The sequence below is a fragment of the Salmo salar genome, chromosome 15, assembly GCF_965601325.2.
Source record: "Salmo salar chromosome 15, fSalSal1, whole genome shotgun sequence".
NCBI lineage: Eukaryota > Metazoa > Chordata > Actinopteri > Salmoniformes > Salmonidae > Salmo > Salmo salar.
Window position 1 is genome coordinate 115,194,446 of NC_138305.1, and position 23,464 is coordinate 115,217,909.

The 23,464-nt window shown below is 44.4% G+C and overlaps 2 protein-coding genes across 2 annotated transcripts in view; both read right to left on the reverse strand.

Annotated features, from left to right (window-relative positions):
* LOC106573010 (putative C->U-editing enzyme APOBEC-2) overlaps positions 1–4,027 on the reverse strand; it is a 34,320-nt gene extending 30,293 nt beyond the window's left edge. The window contains exon 1 of the mRNA XM_045696594.2: positions 3,618–4,027. Coding sequence (XP_045552550.1) covers positions 3,618–3,937 — 320 coding nt within the window. The 5' untranslated portion in view covers positions 3,938–4,027. The remainder of the gene's footprint in view (positions 1–3,617) is intronic.
* A 12,780-nt stretch (positions 4,028–16,807) lies between these two features.
* Positions 16,808–23,464, reverse strand: part of si:dkey-109j17.5 (zinc finger BED domain-containing protein 4) — a 32,720-nt gene continuing 26,063 nt past the window's right edge. Inside the window, exon 6 of the mRNA XM_082962319.1 lies at positions 16,808–22,333. Within this exon, the coding sequence (XP_082818445.1) occupies positions 21,653–22,333 (681 nt within the window). The 3' untranslated portion in view covers positions 16,808–21,652. The remainder of the gene's footprint in view (positions 22,334–23,464) is intronic.

Here is a 23,464-nt window from a genome sequence, read left to right on the forward strand (position 1 = left end):
GGAGTGTGTACTTACGTTTTGCCCTGCGTGCTCGTGCTCTATGAGATGCACTATGACAGGTAAGCACGCTTTTTCTGTCGTCGTCAGAAAAGTTTGATTCCTTTAAGCACAAAGTCATAAACATAGTGTTTTGTTCATGAATAATGTTGTATATTTAGAGGTTACTCATAAGTGGATGGTATTGTTAAGATGTAATTGTACTTTTTAGGATGATATTAACATTCTGAATTCAACATGTGGTTAATAGCTAGCTAAGGTATTAGCAGGCTATTGTATGTGTGAACGATGGCTAGCTCCTCGAATGATCCCAGTCCCTTGTATTGTACATCTGTTGTAAAAAGAGGCGACGATTCGCAGAACATATGTGCTCTACACACGTTTTATTGTCTTTTGGATGCAGAGAGAATTCTGATTCATTAAAACAACCTGATCTCCAAAGTCCACGTCTATAGTCTCAATCAACCCCACACAGCGCAGAGCTACAGTACAGCACCAGTTACACACAGTGCAGAGCTACAGTACAGTACCGGTTACACACAGCGCAGAGCTACAGCGGTACGGTACAGCACCGGTTACACACAGCGCAGAGCTACAGCGGTACGGTACAGCACCGGTTACACACAGCGCAGAGCTACAGCGGTACGGTACAGCACCGGTTACACACAACGCAGAGTTACAGCGGTGTGGTACAGCACCGGTTACACACAGCGCAGAGCTACAGCGGTACGGTACAGCACCGGTTATACACAGCGCAGAGCTACAGCGGTGTGGTACAGCACCGGTTACACACAACGCAGAGCTACAGCGGTGCAGTACAGCACCGGTTACACACAACGCAGAGTTACAGCGGTGCAGTACAGCACTGGTTATACCAGCACGCCCACAAGCATTCGGAATGACACGTGGAAGAGTGCGAGGAATGAGATGGGAGTAACAATCCAGGATATTTGCTCTTAGACTGGCATAATAATGTAATGAAACAAGCAGGAAACAGTTTTCGAACCCTCAACATTCTAGCCCGAAGGCCAACATGCTATCGACTGTGCCCAAATGTATTAATTGGGGTTGGGGCCGATTGTGGCTAAAAACACTTTATCAACTGGAATCTTTAACATGTGGAAAGGGGGAAAAATATTATTACTGGGTTTTCACCAGCATAGCAGGATGGGCTATTAGCTGAACAATAGACTATTCAGACTATTCAAGCTTTACTAAAGAACTTTAGCTAGGTGAACCCCCCCCCCCAACTTGCAACAAATCATTTGTATCATTTACATTTTAGTCATTTAGCAGACGCTCTTATCCAAACACCATGCTCTACCAACTTAGCTACACGGTATCTATCTCTATCTTTCCACATCTACCGACACATGTACTATATAGAATAACTTAACTGGCTGAGGTAGACTATGAGGCCTACTTTAAATTGTGACTGGTCAAAAATGTAGCATCATACATAAAACAATTATTTAAAGACAGAAAGTCTGCACGTTCGAACTAAAACAATATAACTAATCATTTTTAAATCCCAAACTCTAAAAGTAATTGGAAAGGTAGATAAAAAGCTATTATTAGTTTTAGAAACTTTAGAGTGTTTTCTAAACCAATTATATGCATATCCTAGCTTCTGGGCCTGAGTAACAGGCAGTTTACTTTGGGCACGCTTTTCATCCGGACGTCAAAATACTGCCCCCTATCCCAAACAAGTTAAAGTCCCCGGCCACTAGGAGCGCCGCCTCTGGATGAGCGTTTTCCTGTTTGCTTATGGCCTTATACAGCTCATTGAGTTCGGTCTTAGAGCCAACATCGGTTTGTGGTGGTAAATAGACAGCTACAAAGAATATAGATGAGAACTCTCTTGGTAAACAGTGGGTCTACTGCTTATCATGAGATACTCTACCTCAGGCGAGCAAAACCTCGAGACTTCCTAAGATTTCGTGCTCCAGCTGTTGTTTACAAATATACATAGACCGCCACCCCTTGTCTTATCAGAGGCCACTGCTCTATTCTGCCTAAAAAGCTTAACACCCGCCAGCTGTATGTTATTCATGTCATCGTTCTGTTGGTAGGATATAAGTGATCGTAGTTTGTCTATTTTACATTCCATTGATTGTACATTGGTAAAGTGAGATTACACACTCTCCGTTGGATCCTTACAAGGCACCCAGATATCTCCGTCTCTTTCTCCTGTGAATGACGGGGATGAGGGCCTTGTCTGGCGTCTGAAGTAAATCCTTCATGTACGACTCGTTAAAGAAAAAGTATTCCTCCAGTATGGGGTGAGTAACCGCTGTCCTGAGGTCGTAAGACACGGTGGCTAAAACATTATGTAAAAGCTATCGACATAGCCAGATCTCACGAGCTAGCACAGGCGATACTACGGTGGCTAAAACATTATGTACAAAATAAGTTACAAAAAAATAAAAAAGTTACAAAAAAGAAAAAACACAATAGCACAATTGGTTACAGGATCAGAAACGACAACCATCTCCTCCGCCGCCACCTCCTCCGGCGCCACCTCCTCCGGCGCCACCTCCTCCAGCGCCATCTCCTCCTCCGGCGCCATCTCCTCCGCCGCCATCTCCTCCGGCCCCATCTCCTCCGGCGCCACCTCCTCCTCCGCCGCCATCTCCTCCGGCCCCATCTCCTCCTCCGCCGCCACCTCCTCCGCCGCCACCTCCTCCGGCGCCACCTCCTCCGGCGCCACCTCCTCCGGTGCCACATCCTCCGGCGCCATATCCTCCGGCGCCACCTCCTGCGGCGCCACCTCCTCCGGCCCCACCTCCTCCAGCGCCATCTCCTCCTCCGCCGCCATCTCCTCCTGCGCCATCTCCTCCGGCGCCATCTCCTCCGGCGCCATCTCCTCCGGCGCCATCTCCTCCAGCGCCATCTCCTCCTCCGCCGCCATCTCCTCCGGCGCCATCTCCTCCGGCGCCATCTCCTCCGGCCCCATCTCCTCCGGCGCCATCTCCTCCGGCCCCATCTCCTCCGGCGCCACCTCCTCCGCCGCCACCTCCCCCGCCGCCATCTCCTCCGGCGCCACCTCCTCCGCCGCCATCTCCCCCGCCGCCATCTCCTCCGGCGCCATCTCCTCCGGCCCCATCTCCTCCGGCCCCATCTCCTCCTCCGGCCCCATCTCCTCCTCCGCCGCCATCTCCCCCGCCGCCATCTCCTCCGGCCCCATCTCCTCCGGCCCCATCTCCTCCTCCGGCCCCATCTCCTCCTCCGCCGCCATCTCCCCCGCCGCCATCTCCTCCGGCCCCATCTCCTCCGGCCCCATCTCCTCCGCCGCCATCTCTGGAGAGACCTGAAAATAGCTGTGCAGCGACGCGCCATCCAACCTGAGAGGAGGATCTGCAGGGAAGAATGGGAGAAACTCCCCAAATACAGGTGTGCCGAGCTTGTAGCGTCATACCCAAGAAGAATTGTGGCTGTAATCACTGCCAAATGTGCTTCAATGAAGTACTGAGTAAAGCATCTGAATACTTATGTAAATGTGTATAAAATGATGAGAGAGACATAACACAAACCCCCAGAGAAAGTATACCTGCCTATGTGTGTGTTAGAGAGAAAGAGCGTGCAAAAGAGATTTGTGTGTGGTTGGTGAATGTGTTTACCCAGTGATGATCTCCCATGGTGGCAGCTCGATGGTTTCAAACTCTCCATTTGCCTCTCCTCCTTCTGCTACCTCTGTTATCTCCTCTGTTCCACCTGTCTTCTCTCCGCCTCCCTCCTTCTTCCTCACCTCCCCTGGTTGGTGTTGGTATCCTGTCTTCACAACTTGGTATCCTGTCTTCAACACTTTCTCCTTCTCCTGCTCCTTCTCCTGCTCCTTCTCCTGCTCCTCCTCCTGCTTCTCCTCCTTCTCCGGTGGTTTGCTCTCTCCTTTCTTCTCCCTCTTCTTCACTGAAAGCCAGCCTGGGTTGTTGTCAGCCATGACTCTGTGTTTCTGCGTCTGTAATCAAGTGAATGTCAGTTAGAGGGAGAAGTGTGCTGTCTGACTTATATAAATGTTATTGTGTGTGTGTGTGTGTGTGTGTGTGTGTGTGTGTGTGTGTGTGTGTGTGTGTGTGTGTGTGTGTGTGTGTGTGTGTGTGTGTGTGTGTGATTTTGGATGAGACAGTTAGGTGACACCCCCCTTTTCCATGCCTGGCTATTAACAGAAGACTCTAAAGGGGAATGTCAGACACACACACACACACACACACACACACACACACACACACACACACACACACACACACACACACACACACACACACACTTTTAGGACTGTCAGCAGGCCAACAACAGGCAAGATATTAATAACACTAACCATAGCTCTGTCTGTCTGTCTGTCTGTCTGTCTGTCTGTCTGTCTGTCTGTCTGTCTGTCTGTCTGTCTGTCTGTCTGTCTGTCTGTCTGTCTGTCTGTCTGTCTGTCTGTCTGTCTGTCTGTCTGTCTGTCTGTCTGTCTGTCTGTGTCTCTGTCTGTCTGTCTGTCTGTCTGTCTGTCTGTCTGTGTCTCTGTGTCTCTGTGTCTCTGTGTCTCTGTGTCTCTGTGTCTCTGTGTCTCTGTGTGTGTTGTGACCAGGGCTGTTTTCCTTCCAGATCTAAAACCCCTATCACTACATCAAGGTCACACAAACAGACACACACACACACACACAAACACGTACCCACACACACACAGAAGGTGTAGTGTGTGCATCTGTGGACAAACAATCAAATCTGTACAGCAATCTGGGGACAGAGTCTGGGGGAGGGGAGGAATGGTGTGTGTGTGTAATGGATTTCTGCACTGCAGATGTAACAACTTGTGGCAAGAGAGAGAGAGAGAGGGAGGGGGCAGTTCAATTACAATTTACTCCCTCTCTCTCTCTGCCAAGTAATTCATTTCAGAGACAGTTACCAGATTACCCAGAATGCTCTGCTTTAGCCTAACTAGAATGTACGGGCAGTCGGGGGGTGAGCTGCTATCTGCTGTTGGTGAAAACATATTCCTAAAACACATATCACACATCCTTTTTCAGTAGAGGCTCGTTTGTCTGTTTGTCTGATGACTCTGATTCGACTGGAATGTAATTACTCCCTATTACCCAGGCTCCTCTCTGCCTCCCCACTGCCAGACACACCTAGAGACTGAAAAAGAACACACAGACACAAACAAACAAACAAACATACAAACAAACACATACAACATCAAACAAAACAGTTAAGGAATAAAACCGCTATAGTCCATGTAGCCTATAGACCTAAACACTATAGTCCATGTAGCCTACAGACCTAAACACTATAGTCCATGTAGCCTACAGGTTTCAGACCTAAACACTATAGTCCATGTAGTCTACAGACCTAAACACTATAGTTCATGTAGCCTATAGACCTAAACACTATAGTCCATGTAGCCTATAGACCTAAACACTATAGTCCATGTAGCCTATAGACCTAAACACTATAGTCCATGTAGCCTATAGACCTAAACACTATAGTCCATGTAGCCTATAGACCTAAACACTATAGTCCATGTAGCCTATAGACCTAAACACTATAGTCCATGTAGCCTACAGACCTAAACACTATAGTCCATGTAGCCTACAGGTTTCAGACCTAAACACTATAGTCCATGTAGTCTACAGACCTAAACACTATAGTCCATGTAGTCTACAGACCTAAACACTATAGTCCATGTAGCCTACAGACCTAAACACTATAGTCCATGTAGCCTACAGGTTTCAGACCTAAACACTATAGTCCATGTAGCCTATAGACCTAAACACTATAGTCCATGTAGCCTACAGACCTAAACACTATAGTCCATGTAGCCTATAGACCTAAACACTATAGTCCATGTAGCCTACAGGTTTCAGACCTAAACACTATAGTCCATGTAGTCTACAGGTTTCAGACATAAACACTATAGTCCATGTAGTCTACAGACCTAAACACTATAGTCCATGTAGCCTACAGACCTAAACACTATAGTCCATGTAGCCTACAGACCTAAACACTATAGTCCATGTAGCCTACAGGTTTCAGACCTAAACACTATAGTCCATGTAGTCTATAGACCTAAACACTATAGTCCATGTAGCCTACAGGTTTCAGACCTAAACACTATAGTCCATGTAGCCTACAGGTTTCAGACCTAAACACTATAGTCCATGTAGCCTACAGACCTAAACACTATAGTCCATGTAGCCTACAGGTTTCAGACCTAAACACTATAGTCCATGTAGTCTATAGACCTAAACACTATAGTCCATGTAGCCTACAGGTTTCAGACCTAAACACTATAGTCCATGTAGCCTATAGACCTAAACACTATAGTCCATGTAGCCTATAGACCTAAACACTATAGTCCATGTAGCCTACAGCCCTAAACACTATAGTCCATGTAGCCTACAGACCTAAACACTATAGTCCATGTAGCCTACAGGTTTCAGACCTAAACACTATAGTCCATGTAGTCTACAGACCTAAACACTATAGTCCATGTAGCCTACAGACCTAAACACTATAGTCCATGTAGTCTACAGACCTAAACACTATAGTCCATGTAGTCTACAGGTTTCAGACCTAAACACTATAGTCCATGTAGCCTACAGACCTAAACACTATAGTCCATGTAGTCTACAAACCTAAACACTATAGTCCATGTAGCCTACAGGTTTCAGACCTAAACACTATAGTCCATGTAGTCTACAGACCTAAACACTATAGTCCATGTAGCCTACAGGTTTCAGACCTAAACACTATAGTCCATGTAGTCTACAGACCTAAACACTATAGTCCATGTAGCCTACAGGTTTCAGACCTAAACACTATAGTCCATGTAGTCTACAGGTTTCAGACCTAAACACTATAGTCCATGTAGTCTACAGACCTAAACACTATAGTCCATGTAGCCTACAGACCTAAACACTATAGTCCATGTAGTCTACAGACCTAAACACTATAGTCCATGTAGCCTACAGACCTAAACACTATAGTTCATGTAGTCTACAGACCTAAACACTATAGTCCATGTAGCCTACAGACCTAAACACTATAGTCCATGTAGCCTACAGACCTAAACACTATAGTCCATGGAGTCTACAGACCTAAACACTATAGTCCATGTAGTCTACAGGTTTCAGACCTAAACACTATAGTCCATGTAGCCTACAGACCTAAACACTATAGTCCATGTAGTCTACAAACCTAAACACTATAGTCCATGTAGCCTACAGGTTTCAGACCTAAACACTATAGTCCATGTAGTCTACAGACCTAAACACTATAGTCCATGTAGCCTACAGGTTTCAGACCTAAACACTATAGTCCATGTAGCCTACAGGTTTCAGACCTAAACACTATAGTCCATGTAGTCTACAGACCTAAACACTATAGTCCATGTAGCCTACAGGTTTCAGACCTAAACACTATAGTCCATGTAGTCTACAGGTTTCAGACCTAAACACTATAGTCCATGTAGTCTACAGACCTAAACACTATAGTCCATGTAGCCTACAGACCTAAACACTATAGACCATGTAGTCTACAGACCTAAACACTATAGTCCATGTAGCCTACAGACCTAAACACTATAGTTCATGTAGTCTACAGACCTAAACACTATAGTCCATGTAGCCTACAGACCTAAACACTATAGTCCATGTAGCCTACAGACCTAAACACTATAGTCCATGTAGTCTACAGACCTAAACACTATAGTCCAGGTAGTCTACAGACCTAAACACTATAGTCCATGTAGTCTACAGGTTTCAGACCTAAACACTATAGTCCATGTAGCCTACAGGTTTCAGACCTAAACACTATAGTCCATGTAGCCTACAGACCTAAACACTATAGTCCATGTAGTCTACAGACCTAAACACTATAGTCCATGTAGTCTACAGACCTAAACACTATAGTCCATGTAGCCTACAGACCTAAACACTATAGTCCATGTAGCCTACAGGTTTCAGACCTAAACACTATAGTCCATGTAGTCTATAGACCTAAACACTATAGTCCATGTAGCCTACAGGTTTCAGACCTAAACACTATAGTCCATGTAGTCTACAGACCTAAACACTATAGTCCAGGTAGTCTACAGGTTTCAGACCTAAACACTATAGTCCAGGTAGTCTACAGACCTAAACACTATAGTCCATGTAGCCTACAGACCTAAACACTATAGTCCAGGTAGTCTACAGGTTTCAGACCTAAACACTATAGTCCAGGTAGTCTACAGACCTAAACACTATAGTCCATGTAGCCTACAGACCTAAACACTATAGTCCATGTAGTCTATAGACCTAAACACTATAGTCCATGTAGCCTACAGGTTTCAGACCTAAACACTATAGTCCATGTAGCCTACAGACCTAAACACTATAGTCCAGGTAGTCTACAGGTTTCAGACCTAAACACTATAGTCCATGTAGCCTACAGACCTAAACACTATAGTCCAGGTAGTCTACAGACCTAAACACTATAGTCCATGTAGTCTACAGACCTAAACACTATAGTCCATGTAGTCTACAGGTTTCAGACCTAAACACTATAGTCCATGTAGCCTACAGGTTTCAGACCTAAACACTATAGTCCATGTAGTCTACAGACCTAAACACTATAGTCCATGTACTCTACAGGTTTCAGACCTAAACGTCTGTCTGGTGTTCAACCTTCCCAAGTTCTCTCACGTCACCCCGCTCCTCCGCTCTCTCCACTGGCTTCCAGTTGAAGCTCGCATCCGCTACAAGACCATGGTGATTGCCTACGGAGCTGTGAAGGGAACGGCACCTCCATACCTTCAGGCTCTGATCAGGCCCTACACCCAAACAAGGGCACTGCGTTCATCCACCACTGGCCTGCTGGCCCCCCTACCTCTGAGGAAGCACAGTTCCCGCTCAGCCCAGTCAAAACTGTTCGCTGCTCTGGCACCCCAATGGTGGAACAAGCTCCCTCACGACGCCAGGACAGCGGAGTCAATCACCACCTTCCGGAGACACCTGAAACCCCACCTCTTTAAGGAATACCTAGGATAGGATAAAGTAATCCTTCTAACCCCCCCCCCCCCCCCTTAAAAGATTTAGATGCACTATTGTAAAGTGGTTGTTCCACTGGATATCATAAGGTGAATGCACCATTTTGTAAGTCGCTCTGGATAAGAGCGTCTGCTAAATGACTTAAATGTAAATGTAAATGTAAACACTATAGTCCATGTAGTCTACAGACCTAAGCACTATAGTCCATGTAGTCTACAGACCTAAACACTATAGTCCATGTAGTCTACAGACCTAAACACTATAGTCCATGTAGTCTACAGACCTAAACACTATAGTCCATGTAGCCTACAGACCTAAACACTATAGTCCACGTAGTCTCCAGGTTTCAGACCTAAACACTATAGTCCATGTAGCCTACAGACCTAAACACTATAGTCCATGTAGCCTATAGACCTAAACACTATAGTCCATGTAGCCTATAGACCTAAACACTATAGTCCATGTAGCCTATAGACCTAAACACTATAGTCCATGTAGTCTACAGACCTAAACACTATAGTCCATGTAGCCTACAGACCTAAACACTATAGTCCATGTAGTCTACAGGTTTCAGACCTAAACACTATAGTCCACGTAGTCTCCAGGTTTCAGACCTAAACACTATAGTCCATGTAGCCTATAGACCTAAACACTATAGTCCATGTAGCCTACAGGTTTCAGACCTAAACACTATAGTCCATGTAGTCTACAGACCTAAACACTATAGTCCATGTAGTCTACAGGTTTCAGACCTAAACACTATAGTCCATGTAGTCTACAGGTTTCAGACCTAAACACTATAGTCCATGTAGCCTACAGGTTTCAGACCTAAACACTATAGTCCATGTAGTCTACAGACCTAAACACTATAGTCCATGTAGTCTACAGACCTAAACACTATAGTCCATGTAGTCTACAGGTTTCAGACCTAAACACTATAGTCCATGTAGCCTATAGACCTAAACACTATAGTCCATGTAGCCTACAGACCTAAACACTATAGTCCATGTAGCCTACAGACCTAAAAACTATAGTCCATGTAGTCTACAGACCTAAACACTATAGTCCATGTAGCCTACAGACCTAAACACTATAGTCCATGTAGCCTACAGCCCTAAACACTATAGTCCATGTAGTCTACAGACCTAAACACTATAGTCCATGTAGCCTACAGACGTAAACACTATAGTCCATGTAGTCTACAGACCTAAACACTATAGTCCATGTAGCCTACAGGTTTCAGACCTAAACACTATAGTCCATGTAGCCTACAGGTTTCAGACCTAAACACTATAGTCCATGTAGTCTACAGACCTAAACACTATAGTCCATGTAGCCTACAGCCCTAAACACTATAGTCCATGTAGTCTACAGACCTAAACACTATAGTCCATGTAGCCTACAGCTCTAAACACTATAGTCCATGTAGTCTACAGACCTAAACACTATAGTCCATGTAGCCTACAGGTTTCAGACCTAAACACTATAGTCCATGTAGTCTACAGACCTAAACATTATAGTCCATGTAGCCTACAGACCTAAACACTATAGTCCATGTAGTCTACAGACCTAAACACTATAGTCCATGTAGTCTACAGACCTAAACACTATAGTCCATGTAGTCTACAGGTTTCAAACCTAAACACTATAGTCCATGTAGCCTACAGACCTAAACACTATAGTCCATGTAGTCTACAGACCTAAACACTATAGTCCATGTAGCCTACAGGTTTCAGACCTAAACACTATAGTCCATGTAGTCTACAGGTTTCAGACCTAAACACTATAGTCCATGTAGTCTACAGACCTAAACACTATAGTCCATGTAGTCTACAGACCTAAACACTATAGTCCATGTAGCCTACAGACCTAAACACTATAGTCCATGTAGCCTACAGGTTTCAGACCTAAACACTATAGTCCATGTAGCCTACAGCCCTAAACACTATAGTCCATGTAGTCTACAGACCTAAACACTATAGTCCATGTAGCCTACAGACCTAAACACTATAGTCCATGTAGTCTACAAACCTAAACACTATAGTCCATGTAGCCTACAGGTTTCAGACCTAAACACTATAGTCCATGTAGTCTACAGGTTTCAGACCTAAACACTATAGTCCATGTAGTCTACAGACCTAAACACTATAGTCCATGTAGCCTACAGACCTAAACACTATAGTCCATGTAGCCTACAGGTTTCAGACCTAAACACTCACAGCTCCGTAGGCAAGCACCATGGTCTTGTAGCAGATGCGAGCTTCAACTGGAAGCCAGTGGAGTGTGCGGAGGAGCGGGGTGACGTGAGAGAACTTGGGAAGGTTGAACACCAGACGGGCTGCGGCGTTCTGGATGAGTTGTAGGGGTTTAATGGCACAGGCAGGGAGCCCCGCCAGCAGCGAGTTGCAGTAATCCAGACGGGAGATGACAAGTGCCTGGATTAGGACCTGCGCCGCTTCCTGTGTGAGGCAGGGTCGTACTCTGCGAATGTTGTAGAGCATGAACCTACAGGATCGGGTGTTAGCGGAGAACGAAATGTAAATGTAACACCTTGTTACTGTTGCCAAGCACATCATTGGTTAACCACTCATAGCTCTTTGTTTGTTAGCAAGGTTAGGGATACACACACAGTGCTTTTAACATAGTGTTTTCACTGTCAAAATATTTGACACAATTTCACATTGCGCATTTTCCTTTATATAGTAATTACGATCCAACATTTACCTACCTGAAATTTGAACTCACAACCTCTTGGCTCATTCAGATCTTCCTGCTACGCCATCATGTCTGTGTCAGTTACCAGTTAATTTTACTTGAAGAGCTTGGTACTATAGTGGTCCCCGAGCTGACAAGGTAAAAATCTGTCGTTCTGCCCCTGAACAAGGCAGTTAACCCACTGTTCCCCGGTAGGCCGTCATTGTAAATAAGAATTTGTTCTTAACTGACTTGCCTAGTTAAATAAAGTTTACATCAAAAAATGTAATATAAGTATAAGGTTCTATATGGATTTTTGGCAAAATGTTGTCTTTGAAATAGTTCTGTTCTATGTTCTCTACCTATACCGAACCAAAATATAAAACGCAACAGGCAACAATTTTACTGAGTTACAGTTCATATAAGGAAATGTTGACCTAATTTATGGATTTCAATTGAGTGGGAATAAAGACAAGCATTGTACTTTTGAATTTCGTAAAGTGATTGTGGAAGAGGTGAAAAAATTATTGTCTATCAACAATGACAAGCCTCCGAGGTCTGACAACTTGGATGGACAATTACTGAGGATAATAGCGGACGATATTGCCACTCCTATTTGCCATATCTTCAATTTAAGCTTACTAGAAAGTGTGTGCCCTAAGGCCAGACATTCAACAAGCACAGCACTTACACAAATTACTGATGATTGGCTGAGAGAAATTGCGGCTTTTGACATTATCAATCATAGTCTGCTGCTGGAAAAACATGTCTTATGGCTTTATACCCCCTGCTATAATGTGGATAAAGAGTTCCCTGTCTAACAGAACACAGAGGGTGTTCTTCAATGGAAGCCTCTCCAACATAATCCATGTAGAATCAGGAATTCCCCAGGGCAGCTGTTTAGGCCCTTTACTTTTTAAAATCTTTACTAACGACATGCCGCTGGCTTTGAGTTAAGCCAGAGTGTCTATGTATGCGGATGACTCAACACTATACACATCAGCTACTACAGGAACTGAAATGACTGCAACACTTAACAAAGAGCTGCAGTTAGTTTCAGAATGGGTGGCAAGGAATAAGTTTGTCTTAAATATTTCAAAAACTAAAAGCATTGTATTTGGGACAAATCATTCACTAAACCCTAAACGTCAACTGAATCTTGTAATGAATAATGTGGAAATTGAGCACGTTGAAGTGACTAAACTGCTTGGAGTAACCCTGGATTGTAAACTGTCCTGGTCAAAACATATTGATACAACAGTAGCTAAGATGGGGAGAAGTCTGTCCATAATAAAGCGCTGCTCTGCCTTCTTAACAACACTATCAACAAGACAGGTCCTACAGGCCCTAGTTTCTACCATCTTAACAACACTATCAACAAGGCAGGTCCTACAGGCCCTAGTTTCTACCTTCTTAACAGCACTATCAACAAGGCAGGTCCTACAAGCCCTAGTGTTTCGTCGCACCTGGACTACTGTTTAGTCATGTGATCAGGTGCCACAAAGAGGGACTTAGAAAAATCACAATTGTCTCAGAACAGGGCAGCACGGCTGGTCCTTTAAAAGTACACGGAGCGCTAACATTAATGATATACATGTCAATCTCTCATGGCTCAAAGTGGAGGACAATTTGACTTCATTACTACTTGTTTTTGTAAGAAGTGTTGACAAGCTGAATGCACAAGGCTGTCTGTTTGAACTACTGGCGCATAGCTTAGACACCCATGACTACCCCAGAAGACATGCCACCAGAGGTCTGTTTAAACTACTGGCGCATAGCTCAGACACCCATACATACCCCACAAGACATGCCACCAGAGGTCTGTTTAAACTACTGGCACACAGCTCAGACAGCCATCCATACCCCACAAGACATGCCACCAGAGGTCTCTTCACAGTCCCCAAGTCCAGAACAGACTATGGGAGGAGCACAGTACTACATAGAGCCATGACTACATGGAACTCTATTCCACATCAGGTAACTGATGCAGCAGGAGAATCAGATTTAAAAACAGATAAAAATACACCTTATGGAACAGCGAGGACTGTGAAGAGACACACACACAGGAACAGACACACGCACGCTAGCACACGCACTCTCCACACACGTACATTGTAATATTGTTGTGTGGTGGTATTATACATGTTGTATTGTAGTGGTGGTATTATACATGTTGTATTGTAGTGGTGGTATTATTTTACATTTTAGTCATTTAGCAGACGCTCTTATCCAGAGCAACTTACAGTAGTGAATGCATACATTTCATTTTCATACAAGCTACGGGGAAGGCTATTATACATGTTGTATTGTAGTGGTGGTATTATACATGTTGTATTGTAGTGGTGGTATTATACATGTTGTATTGTAGTGGTGGTATTATACATGTTGTATTGTAGATATGTAGGGATGTAATAATGTTATATGATGTACTGTTTTATCTTTTGTTTCATGTGTGATGTAAGTGCCTTAATGTGTTTGGACCCCAGGTTGAGTAGCTGCTGCCTTGACAGGAACTAATGGGGATCCCTAATAAATACAAATACAAATGCAGATATGCATCTGTTGGTCACAGATAGAGGTCGACCGATTAATCGGAATGGTCGATTAATTGGGACCGATTTCAAGTTTTCATAACAATCGGTAATCAGCATTTTTGGACACCGATTGTGGCCGATTACATTGCACTCCACGAGGAGACTGCGTGGCAGGCTGACTACCTGTTATGCGAGTGCAGCAAGAAGCCAAGGTAAGTTGCTAGATAGAATGTTTTTTATAAGATAAGTTTAATACTATCTTAACATAATCACTAGTTAAACTAGTAATATCATCAACCATGTGTAGTTATCTAGCTTGTCCTGCTTTGCATATAATCCATGCGGTGCCTGTTAATTTATCATCAAATCACAGCCTACTTCGCCAAACGGGTGATGATTTAACAAGCGCCTTCGTGAAAAAAGCACTGTCGTTGCACCAATGTGTACCTAACCATAAACATCAATGCCTTTCTTAAAGTCAATACACAAGTATATATTTTTCAACCTGCATATTTAGATAATATTGCCTGCTAACATGAATTTCTTTTAACTATGGAAATTGTATCACTTCTCTTGCGTTCTGTGTAAGCAGAGTCAGGGTATATGCAGCAGTTTGGGTCACCTGGCTCGTTGCAAACTGTGTGAAGACCATTTCTTCCTAACAAAGACCGTAATTAATTTGCCAGAATTGTACGTAATTATGACATAACATTGAAGGTTGTGCAATGTAACAGCAATATTTAGATGTAGGGATGCCACCCGTTAGATAAAATACAGAATGGTTCCGTATTTCACTGAAAGAATAAACGTTTTGTTTTCGAAATGATAGTTTCCGGGTTTTGACCATATTAATGACCTAAGGCTCATATTTCTGTGTGTTATGTTATAATTAAGTCTATGATTTGATATTTGATAGAGCAGTCTGACTGGGCGGTGGTAGGCAGCAGCAGGCTCGTAAGCATTCATTCAAACAGCACTTTCGTGCATTTGCCCGCAGCTCTTCGCTGTGCTTCAAGCATTGCGCTGTATATGACTTCAAGCCTATCAACTCCCGAGATTAGGCTGGTGTAACCGATGTGAAATGGCTAGCTAGTTAGCAGGTGCGCGCTAATAGCATTTCAATCAGTGACGTCACTCGCTCTGAGACCTTGAAGTAGTTGTTCCCCTTGCTCTGCAAGCTTTTGTGGCTTTTGTGGAGCGATGGGTAACGATGCTTCGAGGGTGGCTGTTGTCGATGTGTCCCTGGTTCAAACCCAGGTAGGAGCGAGGAGAGGGACGGAAGCTATACTGTTACACTGGCAATACTAAAGTGCCTGTAAGAACATCCAATAGTCAAAGGTATATGAAATACAAATGGTATAGAGAGAAATAATCCTATAATAACTACAACCTAAAACTTCTTACCTGGGAATATTGAAGACTCATGTTTAAAGGAACCACCAGCTTTCATATGTTCTCATGTTCTGAGCAAGGAACTTAAACGTTAGCTTTTTTACATATTGCACTTTTACTTTCTTCTCCAACACTTTGTTTTTGCATTATTTAAACCAAATTGAACGTGTTTCATTATTTAGTTGAGGCTAAATGTATTTTATTGATGTATTATATTAAGTTAAAATAAGTGTTCATTCAGTATTGTTGTAATTGTCATTATTACAAATAAATAAATTAAATAACCAGCCGATTAATCGGTATCGGCATTTTTGGTCCTCCAATAATCGGTCGACCTCTAGTCACCGAGTCAGTATCTGGTATGACCACCACTTGCCTCATGCAGCGCGGCCCATCTCCTTCGCAGAGAGTTGATCAGGCTGTTGATTGTGGAATGTCGTCCCACTCCTCTTCAATGGCTGTGTGAAGTTGCTGGATATTGGCGGGAACTGGAACACGCTGTCGTACACATCGATCCAGAGCATCCCAAACATGCTCAATGTGAGTATGCAGGCTATGGACATTTTTAGCTTCCAGCAATTGTGTACAGATCTTTGTGACAATGAGGCCGTGCAATATCATACTGAAACCTGGGATGATGGAGGCTGATGAATGGCACGACAATGGGCCTCAGGATCACGTCACGGTGCATTCAAATTGCCATCGATAAAATGCAATTGCGTTCTTTGTCCGTAGTTTATGCCTGCCCATACCATAACCCAAACGCCACCATGGGGCACTCTGTTCACACGACACCATATTCATGGTCTGCAGTTGTGAGACCAGTTGGACGTACTGCCAAATCCTCTAAAATTATGTTGGTGCCGGTTTATGGTATAAAAGTTAACATTATATTATCTGGCAACAGTACTGGTGGAGATTCCTCCAGTCAACATGCCAATGGCACGCTCCTTCAAAACTTCAGACGTGTGGCTTTGTGTTGCATGACAAAACTGCACATTTTAGAGTGGCTTTTTGTCCCCAGCACAAGGTGCACCTGTGTAATGATCATTCTGTTTAATCAGCTTCATGATATGCCACACGTGTCAGGTGGATGTATTATCTTGACCAAGGAGAAATGCTCACTAACAGGGATGTAAACAAACGTGTGCACAAAATTTGAGAGAAATAAGCTTTTTGTGAATATGGAACATTTCTGGGATCTTTTATTTAATCTCATGAAACATGGGACCAACACTTTACATGTGTTTATATTTTAGTTCAGTGCATATAGTACTCAAATTCATGTTGCTAAGTTCAAAAGAAAACAAGATAAAAATGGCTGACACCAATGAGGGTTAGAAACTTTAAAAGACAATTCTCAGAATCCTCTTAACCATATAGCTCTCATCATTGATTTGATTTACTGAAGGGCTTTTCTGTATAGTTGTCCAATGTTGGTGAGGCATATTAACCTGTTTTAATAATACTCCTGAATTACTTTGATCAATAAAAGCATTTATTGAGTGTACTTTTAACACAGCTGAGATTTACTTCAAAGTGCATTCACCCTATTGCTTCCACCTATCAAGGTGTTTCAGATCTACATTTACATGAGGAGGGGGTACTGTCACATTCTTAGCAATATACGTTGTAATTTTCATATTCTATATTTACAGCAGCATGTCTTTACTTTCTCAAATGTACCATTTAAGCAACGATGATGTCAGTTATACCAAAACAACACAGAGTTCCGTCTCCAAGTTTTAATGTGGATAAACACACACTGCAAACAGAATAACTTGGGACAAATCACAGAAATAACAATATGTTAAAGGGGAAATCTGCAGTTGCTGCATCCATTTTAGAACTTTAAAATGAATGATATACATGATGTAGATTCCCAGATGCTCATCTATATAGAATGAATAAATAGTGAACAGAAGGTAGTGGAAAAGCAGTCATAGTAGGTGCTCAAGGGGTAATCATACAGACTCCCCTTTTTCAATGAGAAACTCATTTTAATTAGACCAGATAGGTGTGTTGTAACATTAATATATACTGCAAAGAATGTGACAGTAGAGTGCCTCCTCTAGAGGGTCTCAAACCCAGGCCACCAGCACCAATGATGAAAGCCCTAACCACTACCCCAGTAAGGGATATCTCTAGAACATGTACTTATTGGGCCAGTATAGTTAGGCCCTGTCCTGAATAACCCCTAACCCCTCCAGTATAGTTAGGCCCTGTCCTGAATAACCCCCTAAACCCTCCTCTCCAGTATAGTTAGGCCCTGTCCTGAATAACCCCTCCTCTCCAGTATAGTTAGGCCCTGTCCTGAATAACCCCTAACCCCTCCAGTATAGTTAGGCCCTGTCCTGAATAACCCCCTAACCCCTCCTCTCCAGTATAGTTAGGCCCTGTCCTGAATAACCCCTCCTCTCCAGTATAGTTAGGCCCTGTCCTGAATAACCCCTAACCCCTCCTCTCCAGTATAGTTAGGCCCTGTCCTGAATAACCCCTAACCCCTCCTCTCCAGTATAGTTAGGCCCTGTCCTGAATAACCCCTCCTCTCCAGTATAGTTAGGCCCTGTCCTGAATAACCCCTAACCCCTCCTCTCCAGTATAGTTAGGCCCTGTCCTGAATAACCCCTCCTCTCCAGTATAGTTAGGCCCTGTCCTAAATAACCCCCTAACCCCTCCTCCCCAGTATAGTTAGGCCCTGTCCTGAATAACCCCTAACCCCTCCTCTCCAGTATAGTTAGGCCCTGTCCTGAATAACCCCTAACCCCTCCTCTCCAGTATAGTTAGGCCCTGTCCTGAATAACCCCTCCTCTCCAGTATAGTTAGGCCCCGTCCTGAATAACCCCTTACCCCTCCTCCCTAGGCACTTGATCTGAAACAGCCTGATAGGTGGAATCTCAGCTCTGGTGAAATTACACTCAAGAAAATATCTTAATGATCACACTAGTGATTCAGGAGTATCATTCAATACAGGTTAAAATGACCCGCCAAAGTCAGACAATTATACAGAAAGCCATTAAATTGCTGAAATAAGTATATCAAATAAATTATGAGCGAATAGTCAGATTAACTGAGACCCAATATGGAGGTGTAGCAGGAAGATCAGAGTACCATGAACCAAGAGGTTGTGAGTTCAAATCCCAGGTGAGAATAATAATTACTGTAAAAATGAACATGCACTATGTCATCACGTTAGTCAAAATGTGTCAAATATGATAGTTGAAAACAGTATGTTAAAAGCACTGTGTGTGTGAGTCTCCTTGACAACAGACAAAGAACTATGAGTGGATCAGTGGTTCACCAAGCAGGGCCTTGATTGGCTCAGAAACAGAAGCAGGGCCTTGATTGGCTCAGAAACAGAAGCAGGGCCTTGATTGGCTCAGCAACAGAAGCAGGGCCTTGATTGGCTCAGCAACAGAAGCAGGGCCTTGATTGGCTCAGCAACAGAAGCAGGGCCTTGATTGGCTCAGCAACAGAAGCAGGGCCTTGATTGGCTCAGCAACAGAAGCAGGGCCTTGATTGGCTCAGCAACAGAAGCAGGGCCTTGATTGGCTCAGCAACAGAAGCAGGGCCTTGATTGGCTCAGCAACAGAAGCAGGGCCTTGATTGGCTCAGCAACAGAAGCAGGGCCTTGATGATGTGTAATAAATAAAACAACTGGGGAAATATTAACCACGTTCTATTTGACATTAAAATGAATTGTTCTTGAAAACATTCCTTGCACATCACAGGAACATTCGTATGAAAACGTAATTTAATGACCTAATGAGACTCGTTTTCTAAAGTTGTGGGAATGTTTGTTGTCAGCTGGGTACAGTGTTTAGGTCCAAAGCAGTCTGAAACCTGTAGGCTACATGGACTATAGTGTTTAGGTCTGTAGGCTACATGGACTATAGTGTTTAGGTCTGAAACCTGTAGGCTACATGGACTATAGTGTTTAGGTCTGTAGGCTACATGGACTATAGTGTTTAGGTCTGAAACCTGTAGGCTACATGGACTATAGTGTTTAGGTCTGAAACCTGTAGACTACATGGACTATAGTGTTTAGGTCTGTAGGCTACATGGACTATAGTGTTTAGGTCTGTAGACTACATGGACTATAGTGTTTAGGTCTGTAGGCTACATGGACTATAGTGTTTAGGTCTGTAGACTACATGGACTATAGTGTTTAGGTCTGTAGACTACATGGACTATAGTGTTTAGGTCTGAAACCTGTAGACTACATGGACTATAGTGTTTAGGTCTGAAAGCTGTAGACTACATGGACTATAGTGTTTAGGTCTGTAGGCTACATGGACTATAGTGTTTAGGTCTGAAACCTGTAGACTACATGGACTATAGTGTTTAGGTCTGAAACCTGTAGGCTACATGGACTATAGTGTTTAGGTCTGTAGACTACATGAACTATAGTGTTTAGGTCTGAAACCTGTAGGCTACATGGACAATAGTGTTTACAGTGGCTTGCGAAAGTATTCACCCCCCTTGGCATTTTTCCTATTTTGTTGCCTTACAACCTGAAATTAAAATTGATTTTCTGGGGGTTTGTTTCATTTGATTTACACACCACGCCGATCACTTTGAGATGCAATTTACAAGATGCAACATATTTTTTGTGTGAAACAAACAAGAAATAAGACAAGAAAACAGAAAACTTGAGTGCGCAAAACTATTCACCCCCCCAAAGTTAATACTTTGTAGAGCCTCTTTTAATCACAGCTGCACGTCTCTTGGGGTACGTCTCTATAAGCTTGGCACATCTAGCTACTGGGATTTATGCCCATTCGTCAAGGCAAAACTGCTCCAGCTCCTTCAAGTTGGAGGGGTTCCGCTGGTGTACAGCAATCTTTAAGTCGTACCACAGATTCTCAATTGGATTGAGGTCTGGGCTTTGTCTAGGCTATTCCAAGATATTTAAATGTTTCCCCTTAAACAACTCGAGTGTTGCTTTAGCAGTATACTTTGGATCATTGTCCTGCTGGAAGGTGAACCTTCGTCCCAGTCTCAAATATCTGGAAGGCTGAAACAGGTTTCCCTCAAGAATTTCCCTGTATTTAGCACCATTCATCCTTCCTTCAATTCTGACCAGTTTCATGATGCTGCCACCACCATGCTTCACTGTGGGGATGGTGTTCTCGGGGTGATGAGAGGTGTTGGGTTTGCGCCAGTCGTGGCGTTTTCCTTGATGGCCAAAAAGCTCAATTTTAGTCTCATCTGACCAGAGTACCTTCTTCCATATGTTTGCCTCTCTGAATAATGCCCTCCTTGCCTGGTCCGTGAGTTTTGGTGGGCAGCCCTCTCTTGGCAGGTTTGTTGTGGTGCCATACTCTTTCCATTTTCTAATAATGGACTTAATGGTGCTCTGTAGGATGTTCAAAGTTTCAGATATTTTTTTATAACCCAACGCTGATCTGTACTTCTCCACAACTTTGTCCCTGACCTGTTTGGAGAGCTCATTGGTCTTCATGGTGCCGCTTGCTTGGTGGGGTTGCAGACTCTGGGGCCTTTCAGAACAGGTGCATATATACTGAGATCATGTGACAGATCATGTGACACTTAGATTGTACACAGGTGGACTTTATTTAACTAATTATGTGACTTCTGAAGGTAATTGGTTGCACCAGATCTTATTTAGAGGATTCATAGCAAAGGGGGTGAAAACATATGCACGCACCGCTTTTCCGTTTGTAATTTTATTGGATTCTTTTAAACAAGTAATTTTTTTCATTTCACTTCACCAATTTGGACTATTTTGTGTATGTCTATTACATGAAATCCAAATAAAAATCTATTTAAATTACAGGTTGTAATGCAACAAAATAGGCAAAACTCCAAGGAGGATGAATACTTTTGCAAGGCACTGTAGGTCTGAAACCTGTAGGCTACATGGACTATAGTGTCCACAGTAGTCTGTAATTGGCCTTCAAGTTTTTGAGTCTCCATCGGGTTACATGGACAACATTCCCAGCCTGTAGCTGTGTTAGTGCCTCTGTAGCTGTGTTAGGGTGTAGGGCTGATCCACTAAGTCCACAGTAACCTATAGTTGGTTTTGAGATAGATGAGTGTCTCAAGGTTTTTGGGGAGAGCCCTGCCTCTGCCGGGTTGGAGCCAGTGTCTGGCCAAGGTAAAGATGGTCTCCACGGTGGAGGTCCCGGCCGGCACAGTGAACGCCCGCTTGGCCACCTGGCTGAGCTGAGGGAAGTCTATAGTCTTTCGTCTCCAGTAGTGGAGAGGCTCCTCCTCAGTGGGCTCCTCACGCAGGTACCCTGCCAGTTCCTGCTCCACGCTCTTTGCCTGCGCCGTGGGCCTTTGCTTGATGAAGGAGAACAGCTTGCAGGGCCTGCTGAGCGAAGTGGAGGAGGGAAGAGGGGACGAGGCTGGGGACAAAGCTGCGTCAGGGGACTGGGCCTGAGGGGTGAGCTCCATGCTGGGGCCCTGTGTTTGTGTGTGTTTGGTGACCTCGTCCAGGAGGACCTGTCTGTGCCAGTCAGGGTCTGAGCTCCAGGTGAGTTTGAACTGTGGGTCCAGGGTGGTGGCGGTGACGTACAGAGGGTCCTCCAGGATGGGAGCCAGGCGGCGCTCTACGGCTTGAGACAAGCCCAGCAGCAGGCAGGGTAGCTGGGGAGAGACGCACTCGGACAGGTGCTTACGGAGCCCCAGGACACAGGGCAGAGCCAGACTGATGGAGACGTGCCTGTCGCCCTGTCAGGAGACAAGAACACAACCAGTAACCTGTCTGTCTGTCTGTCTGTCTGTCTCACCGTCTGCCTGTCTGTCTCACCGTCTGTCTGTCTGTCTCACCGTCTGTCTGTCTGTCTCACCGTCTGTCTGTCTGTCTCACCGTCTGTCTGTCTGTCTCTCACCTGTCTGTCTGTCTGTCTGTCTGTCTGTCTGTCTGTGTCTCTCACCTGTCTGTCTGTCTGTCTGTCTGTGTCTCTCACCTGTCTGTCTGCCTGTCTGTCTGTCTGTGTCTCTCACCTGTCTGTCTGTCTGTCTGTCTGTCTGTGTCTGTCTGTCTGTCTCTCACCTGCCTGTCTGTCTGTCTCTCTCACCTGTCTGTCTGTCAGTCTGTGTGTCTCACCGTCTGTCTGTCAGTCTGTGTGTCTCACCGTCTGTCTGTCAGTCTGTGTGTCTCACCGTCTGTCTGTCTCACCGTCTGTCTGTCAGTCTGTGTGTCTCACCGTCTGTCTGTCAGTCTGTGTGTCTCACCGTCTGTCTGTGTGTCTCACCGTCTGTCTGTCTCACCGTCTGTCTGTCTGTGTGTCTCACCGTCTGTCTGTCTGTGTGTCTCACCGTCTGTCTGTCTGTGTGTCTCACCGTCTGTCTGTCTGTGTGTCTCACCGTCTGTCTGTCTGTCTCTCACCTGTCTGTCTGTCTGTCTGTCTGTCTGTCTGTCTGTCTGTGTCTCTCACCTGCCTGTCTGTCTGTCTGTGTCTCTCACCTGTCTGTCTGTCTGTGTCTGTCTCTCACCTGTCTGTCTGTCTGTGTCTGTCTCTCTCGTCTGTCTGTCTGTCTGTGTCTGTGTGTCTCACCGTCTGTCTGTCTCACCGTCTGTGTGTCTCACCGTCTGTGTGTCTCACCGTCTGTGTGTCTCACCGTCTGTCTGTCTGTCTCACCGTCTGTCTGTCTGTCTCACCGTCTGTCTGTCTGTCTCACCGTCTGTCTGTCTGTCTCACCGTCTGTCTGTCTGTCTGTCTGTCTGTCTGTCTGTCTGTCTGTCTGTCTGTCTGTCTGTCTGTCTGTCTGTCTGTCTGTCTGTCTGTCTGTCTGTCTGTCTGTCTGTCTGTCTGTCTGTCTGTCTGTCTGTCTGTCTGTCTGTCGGGTGTGTGTGTG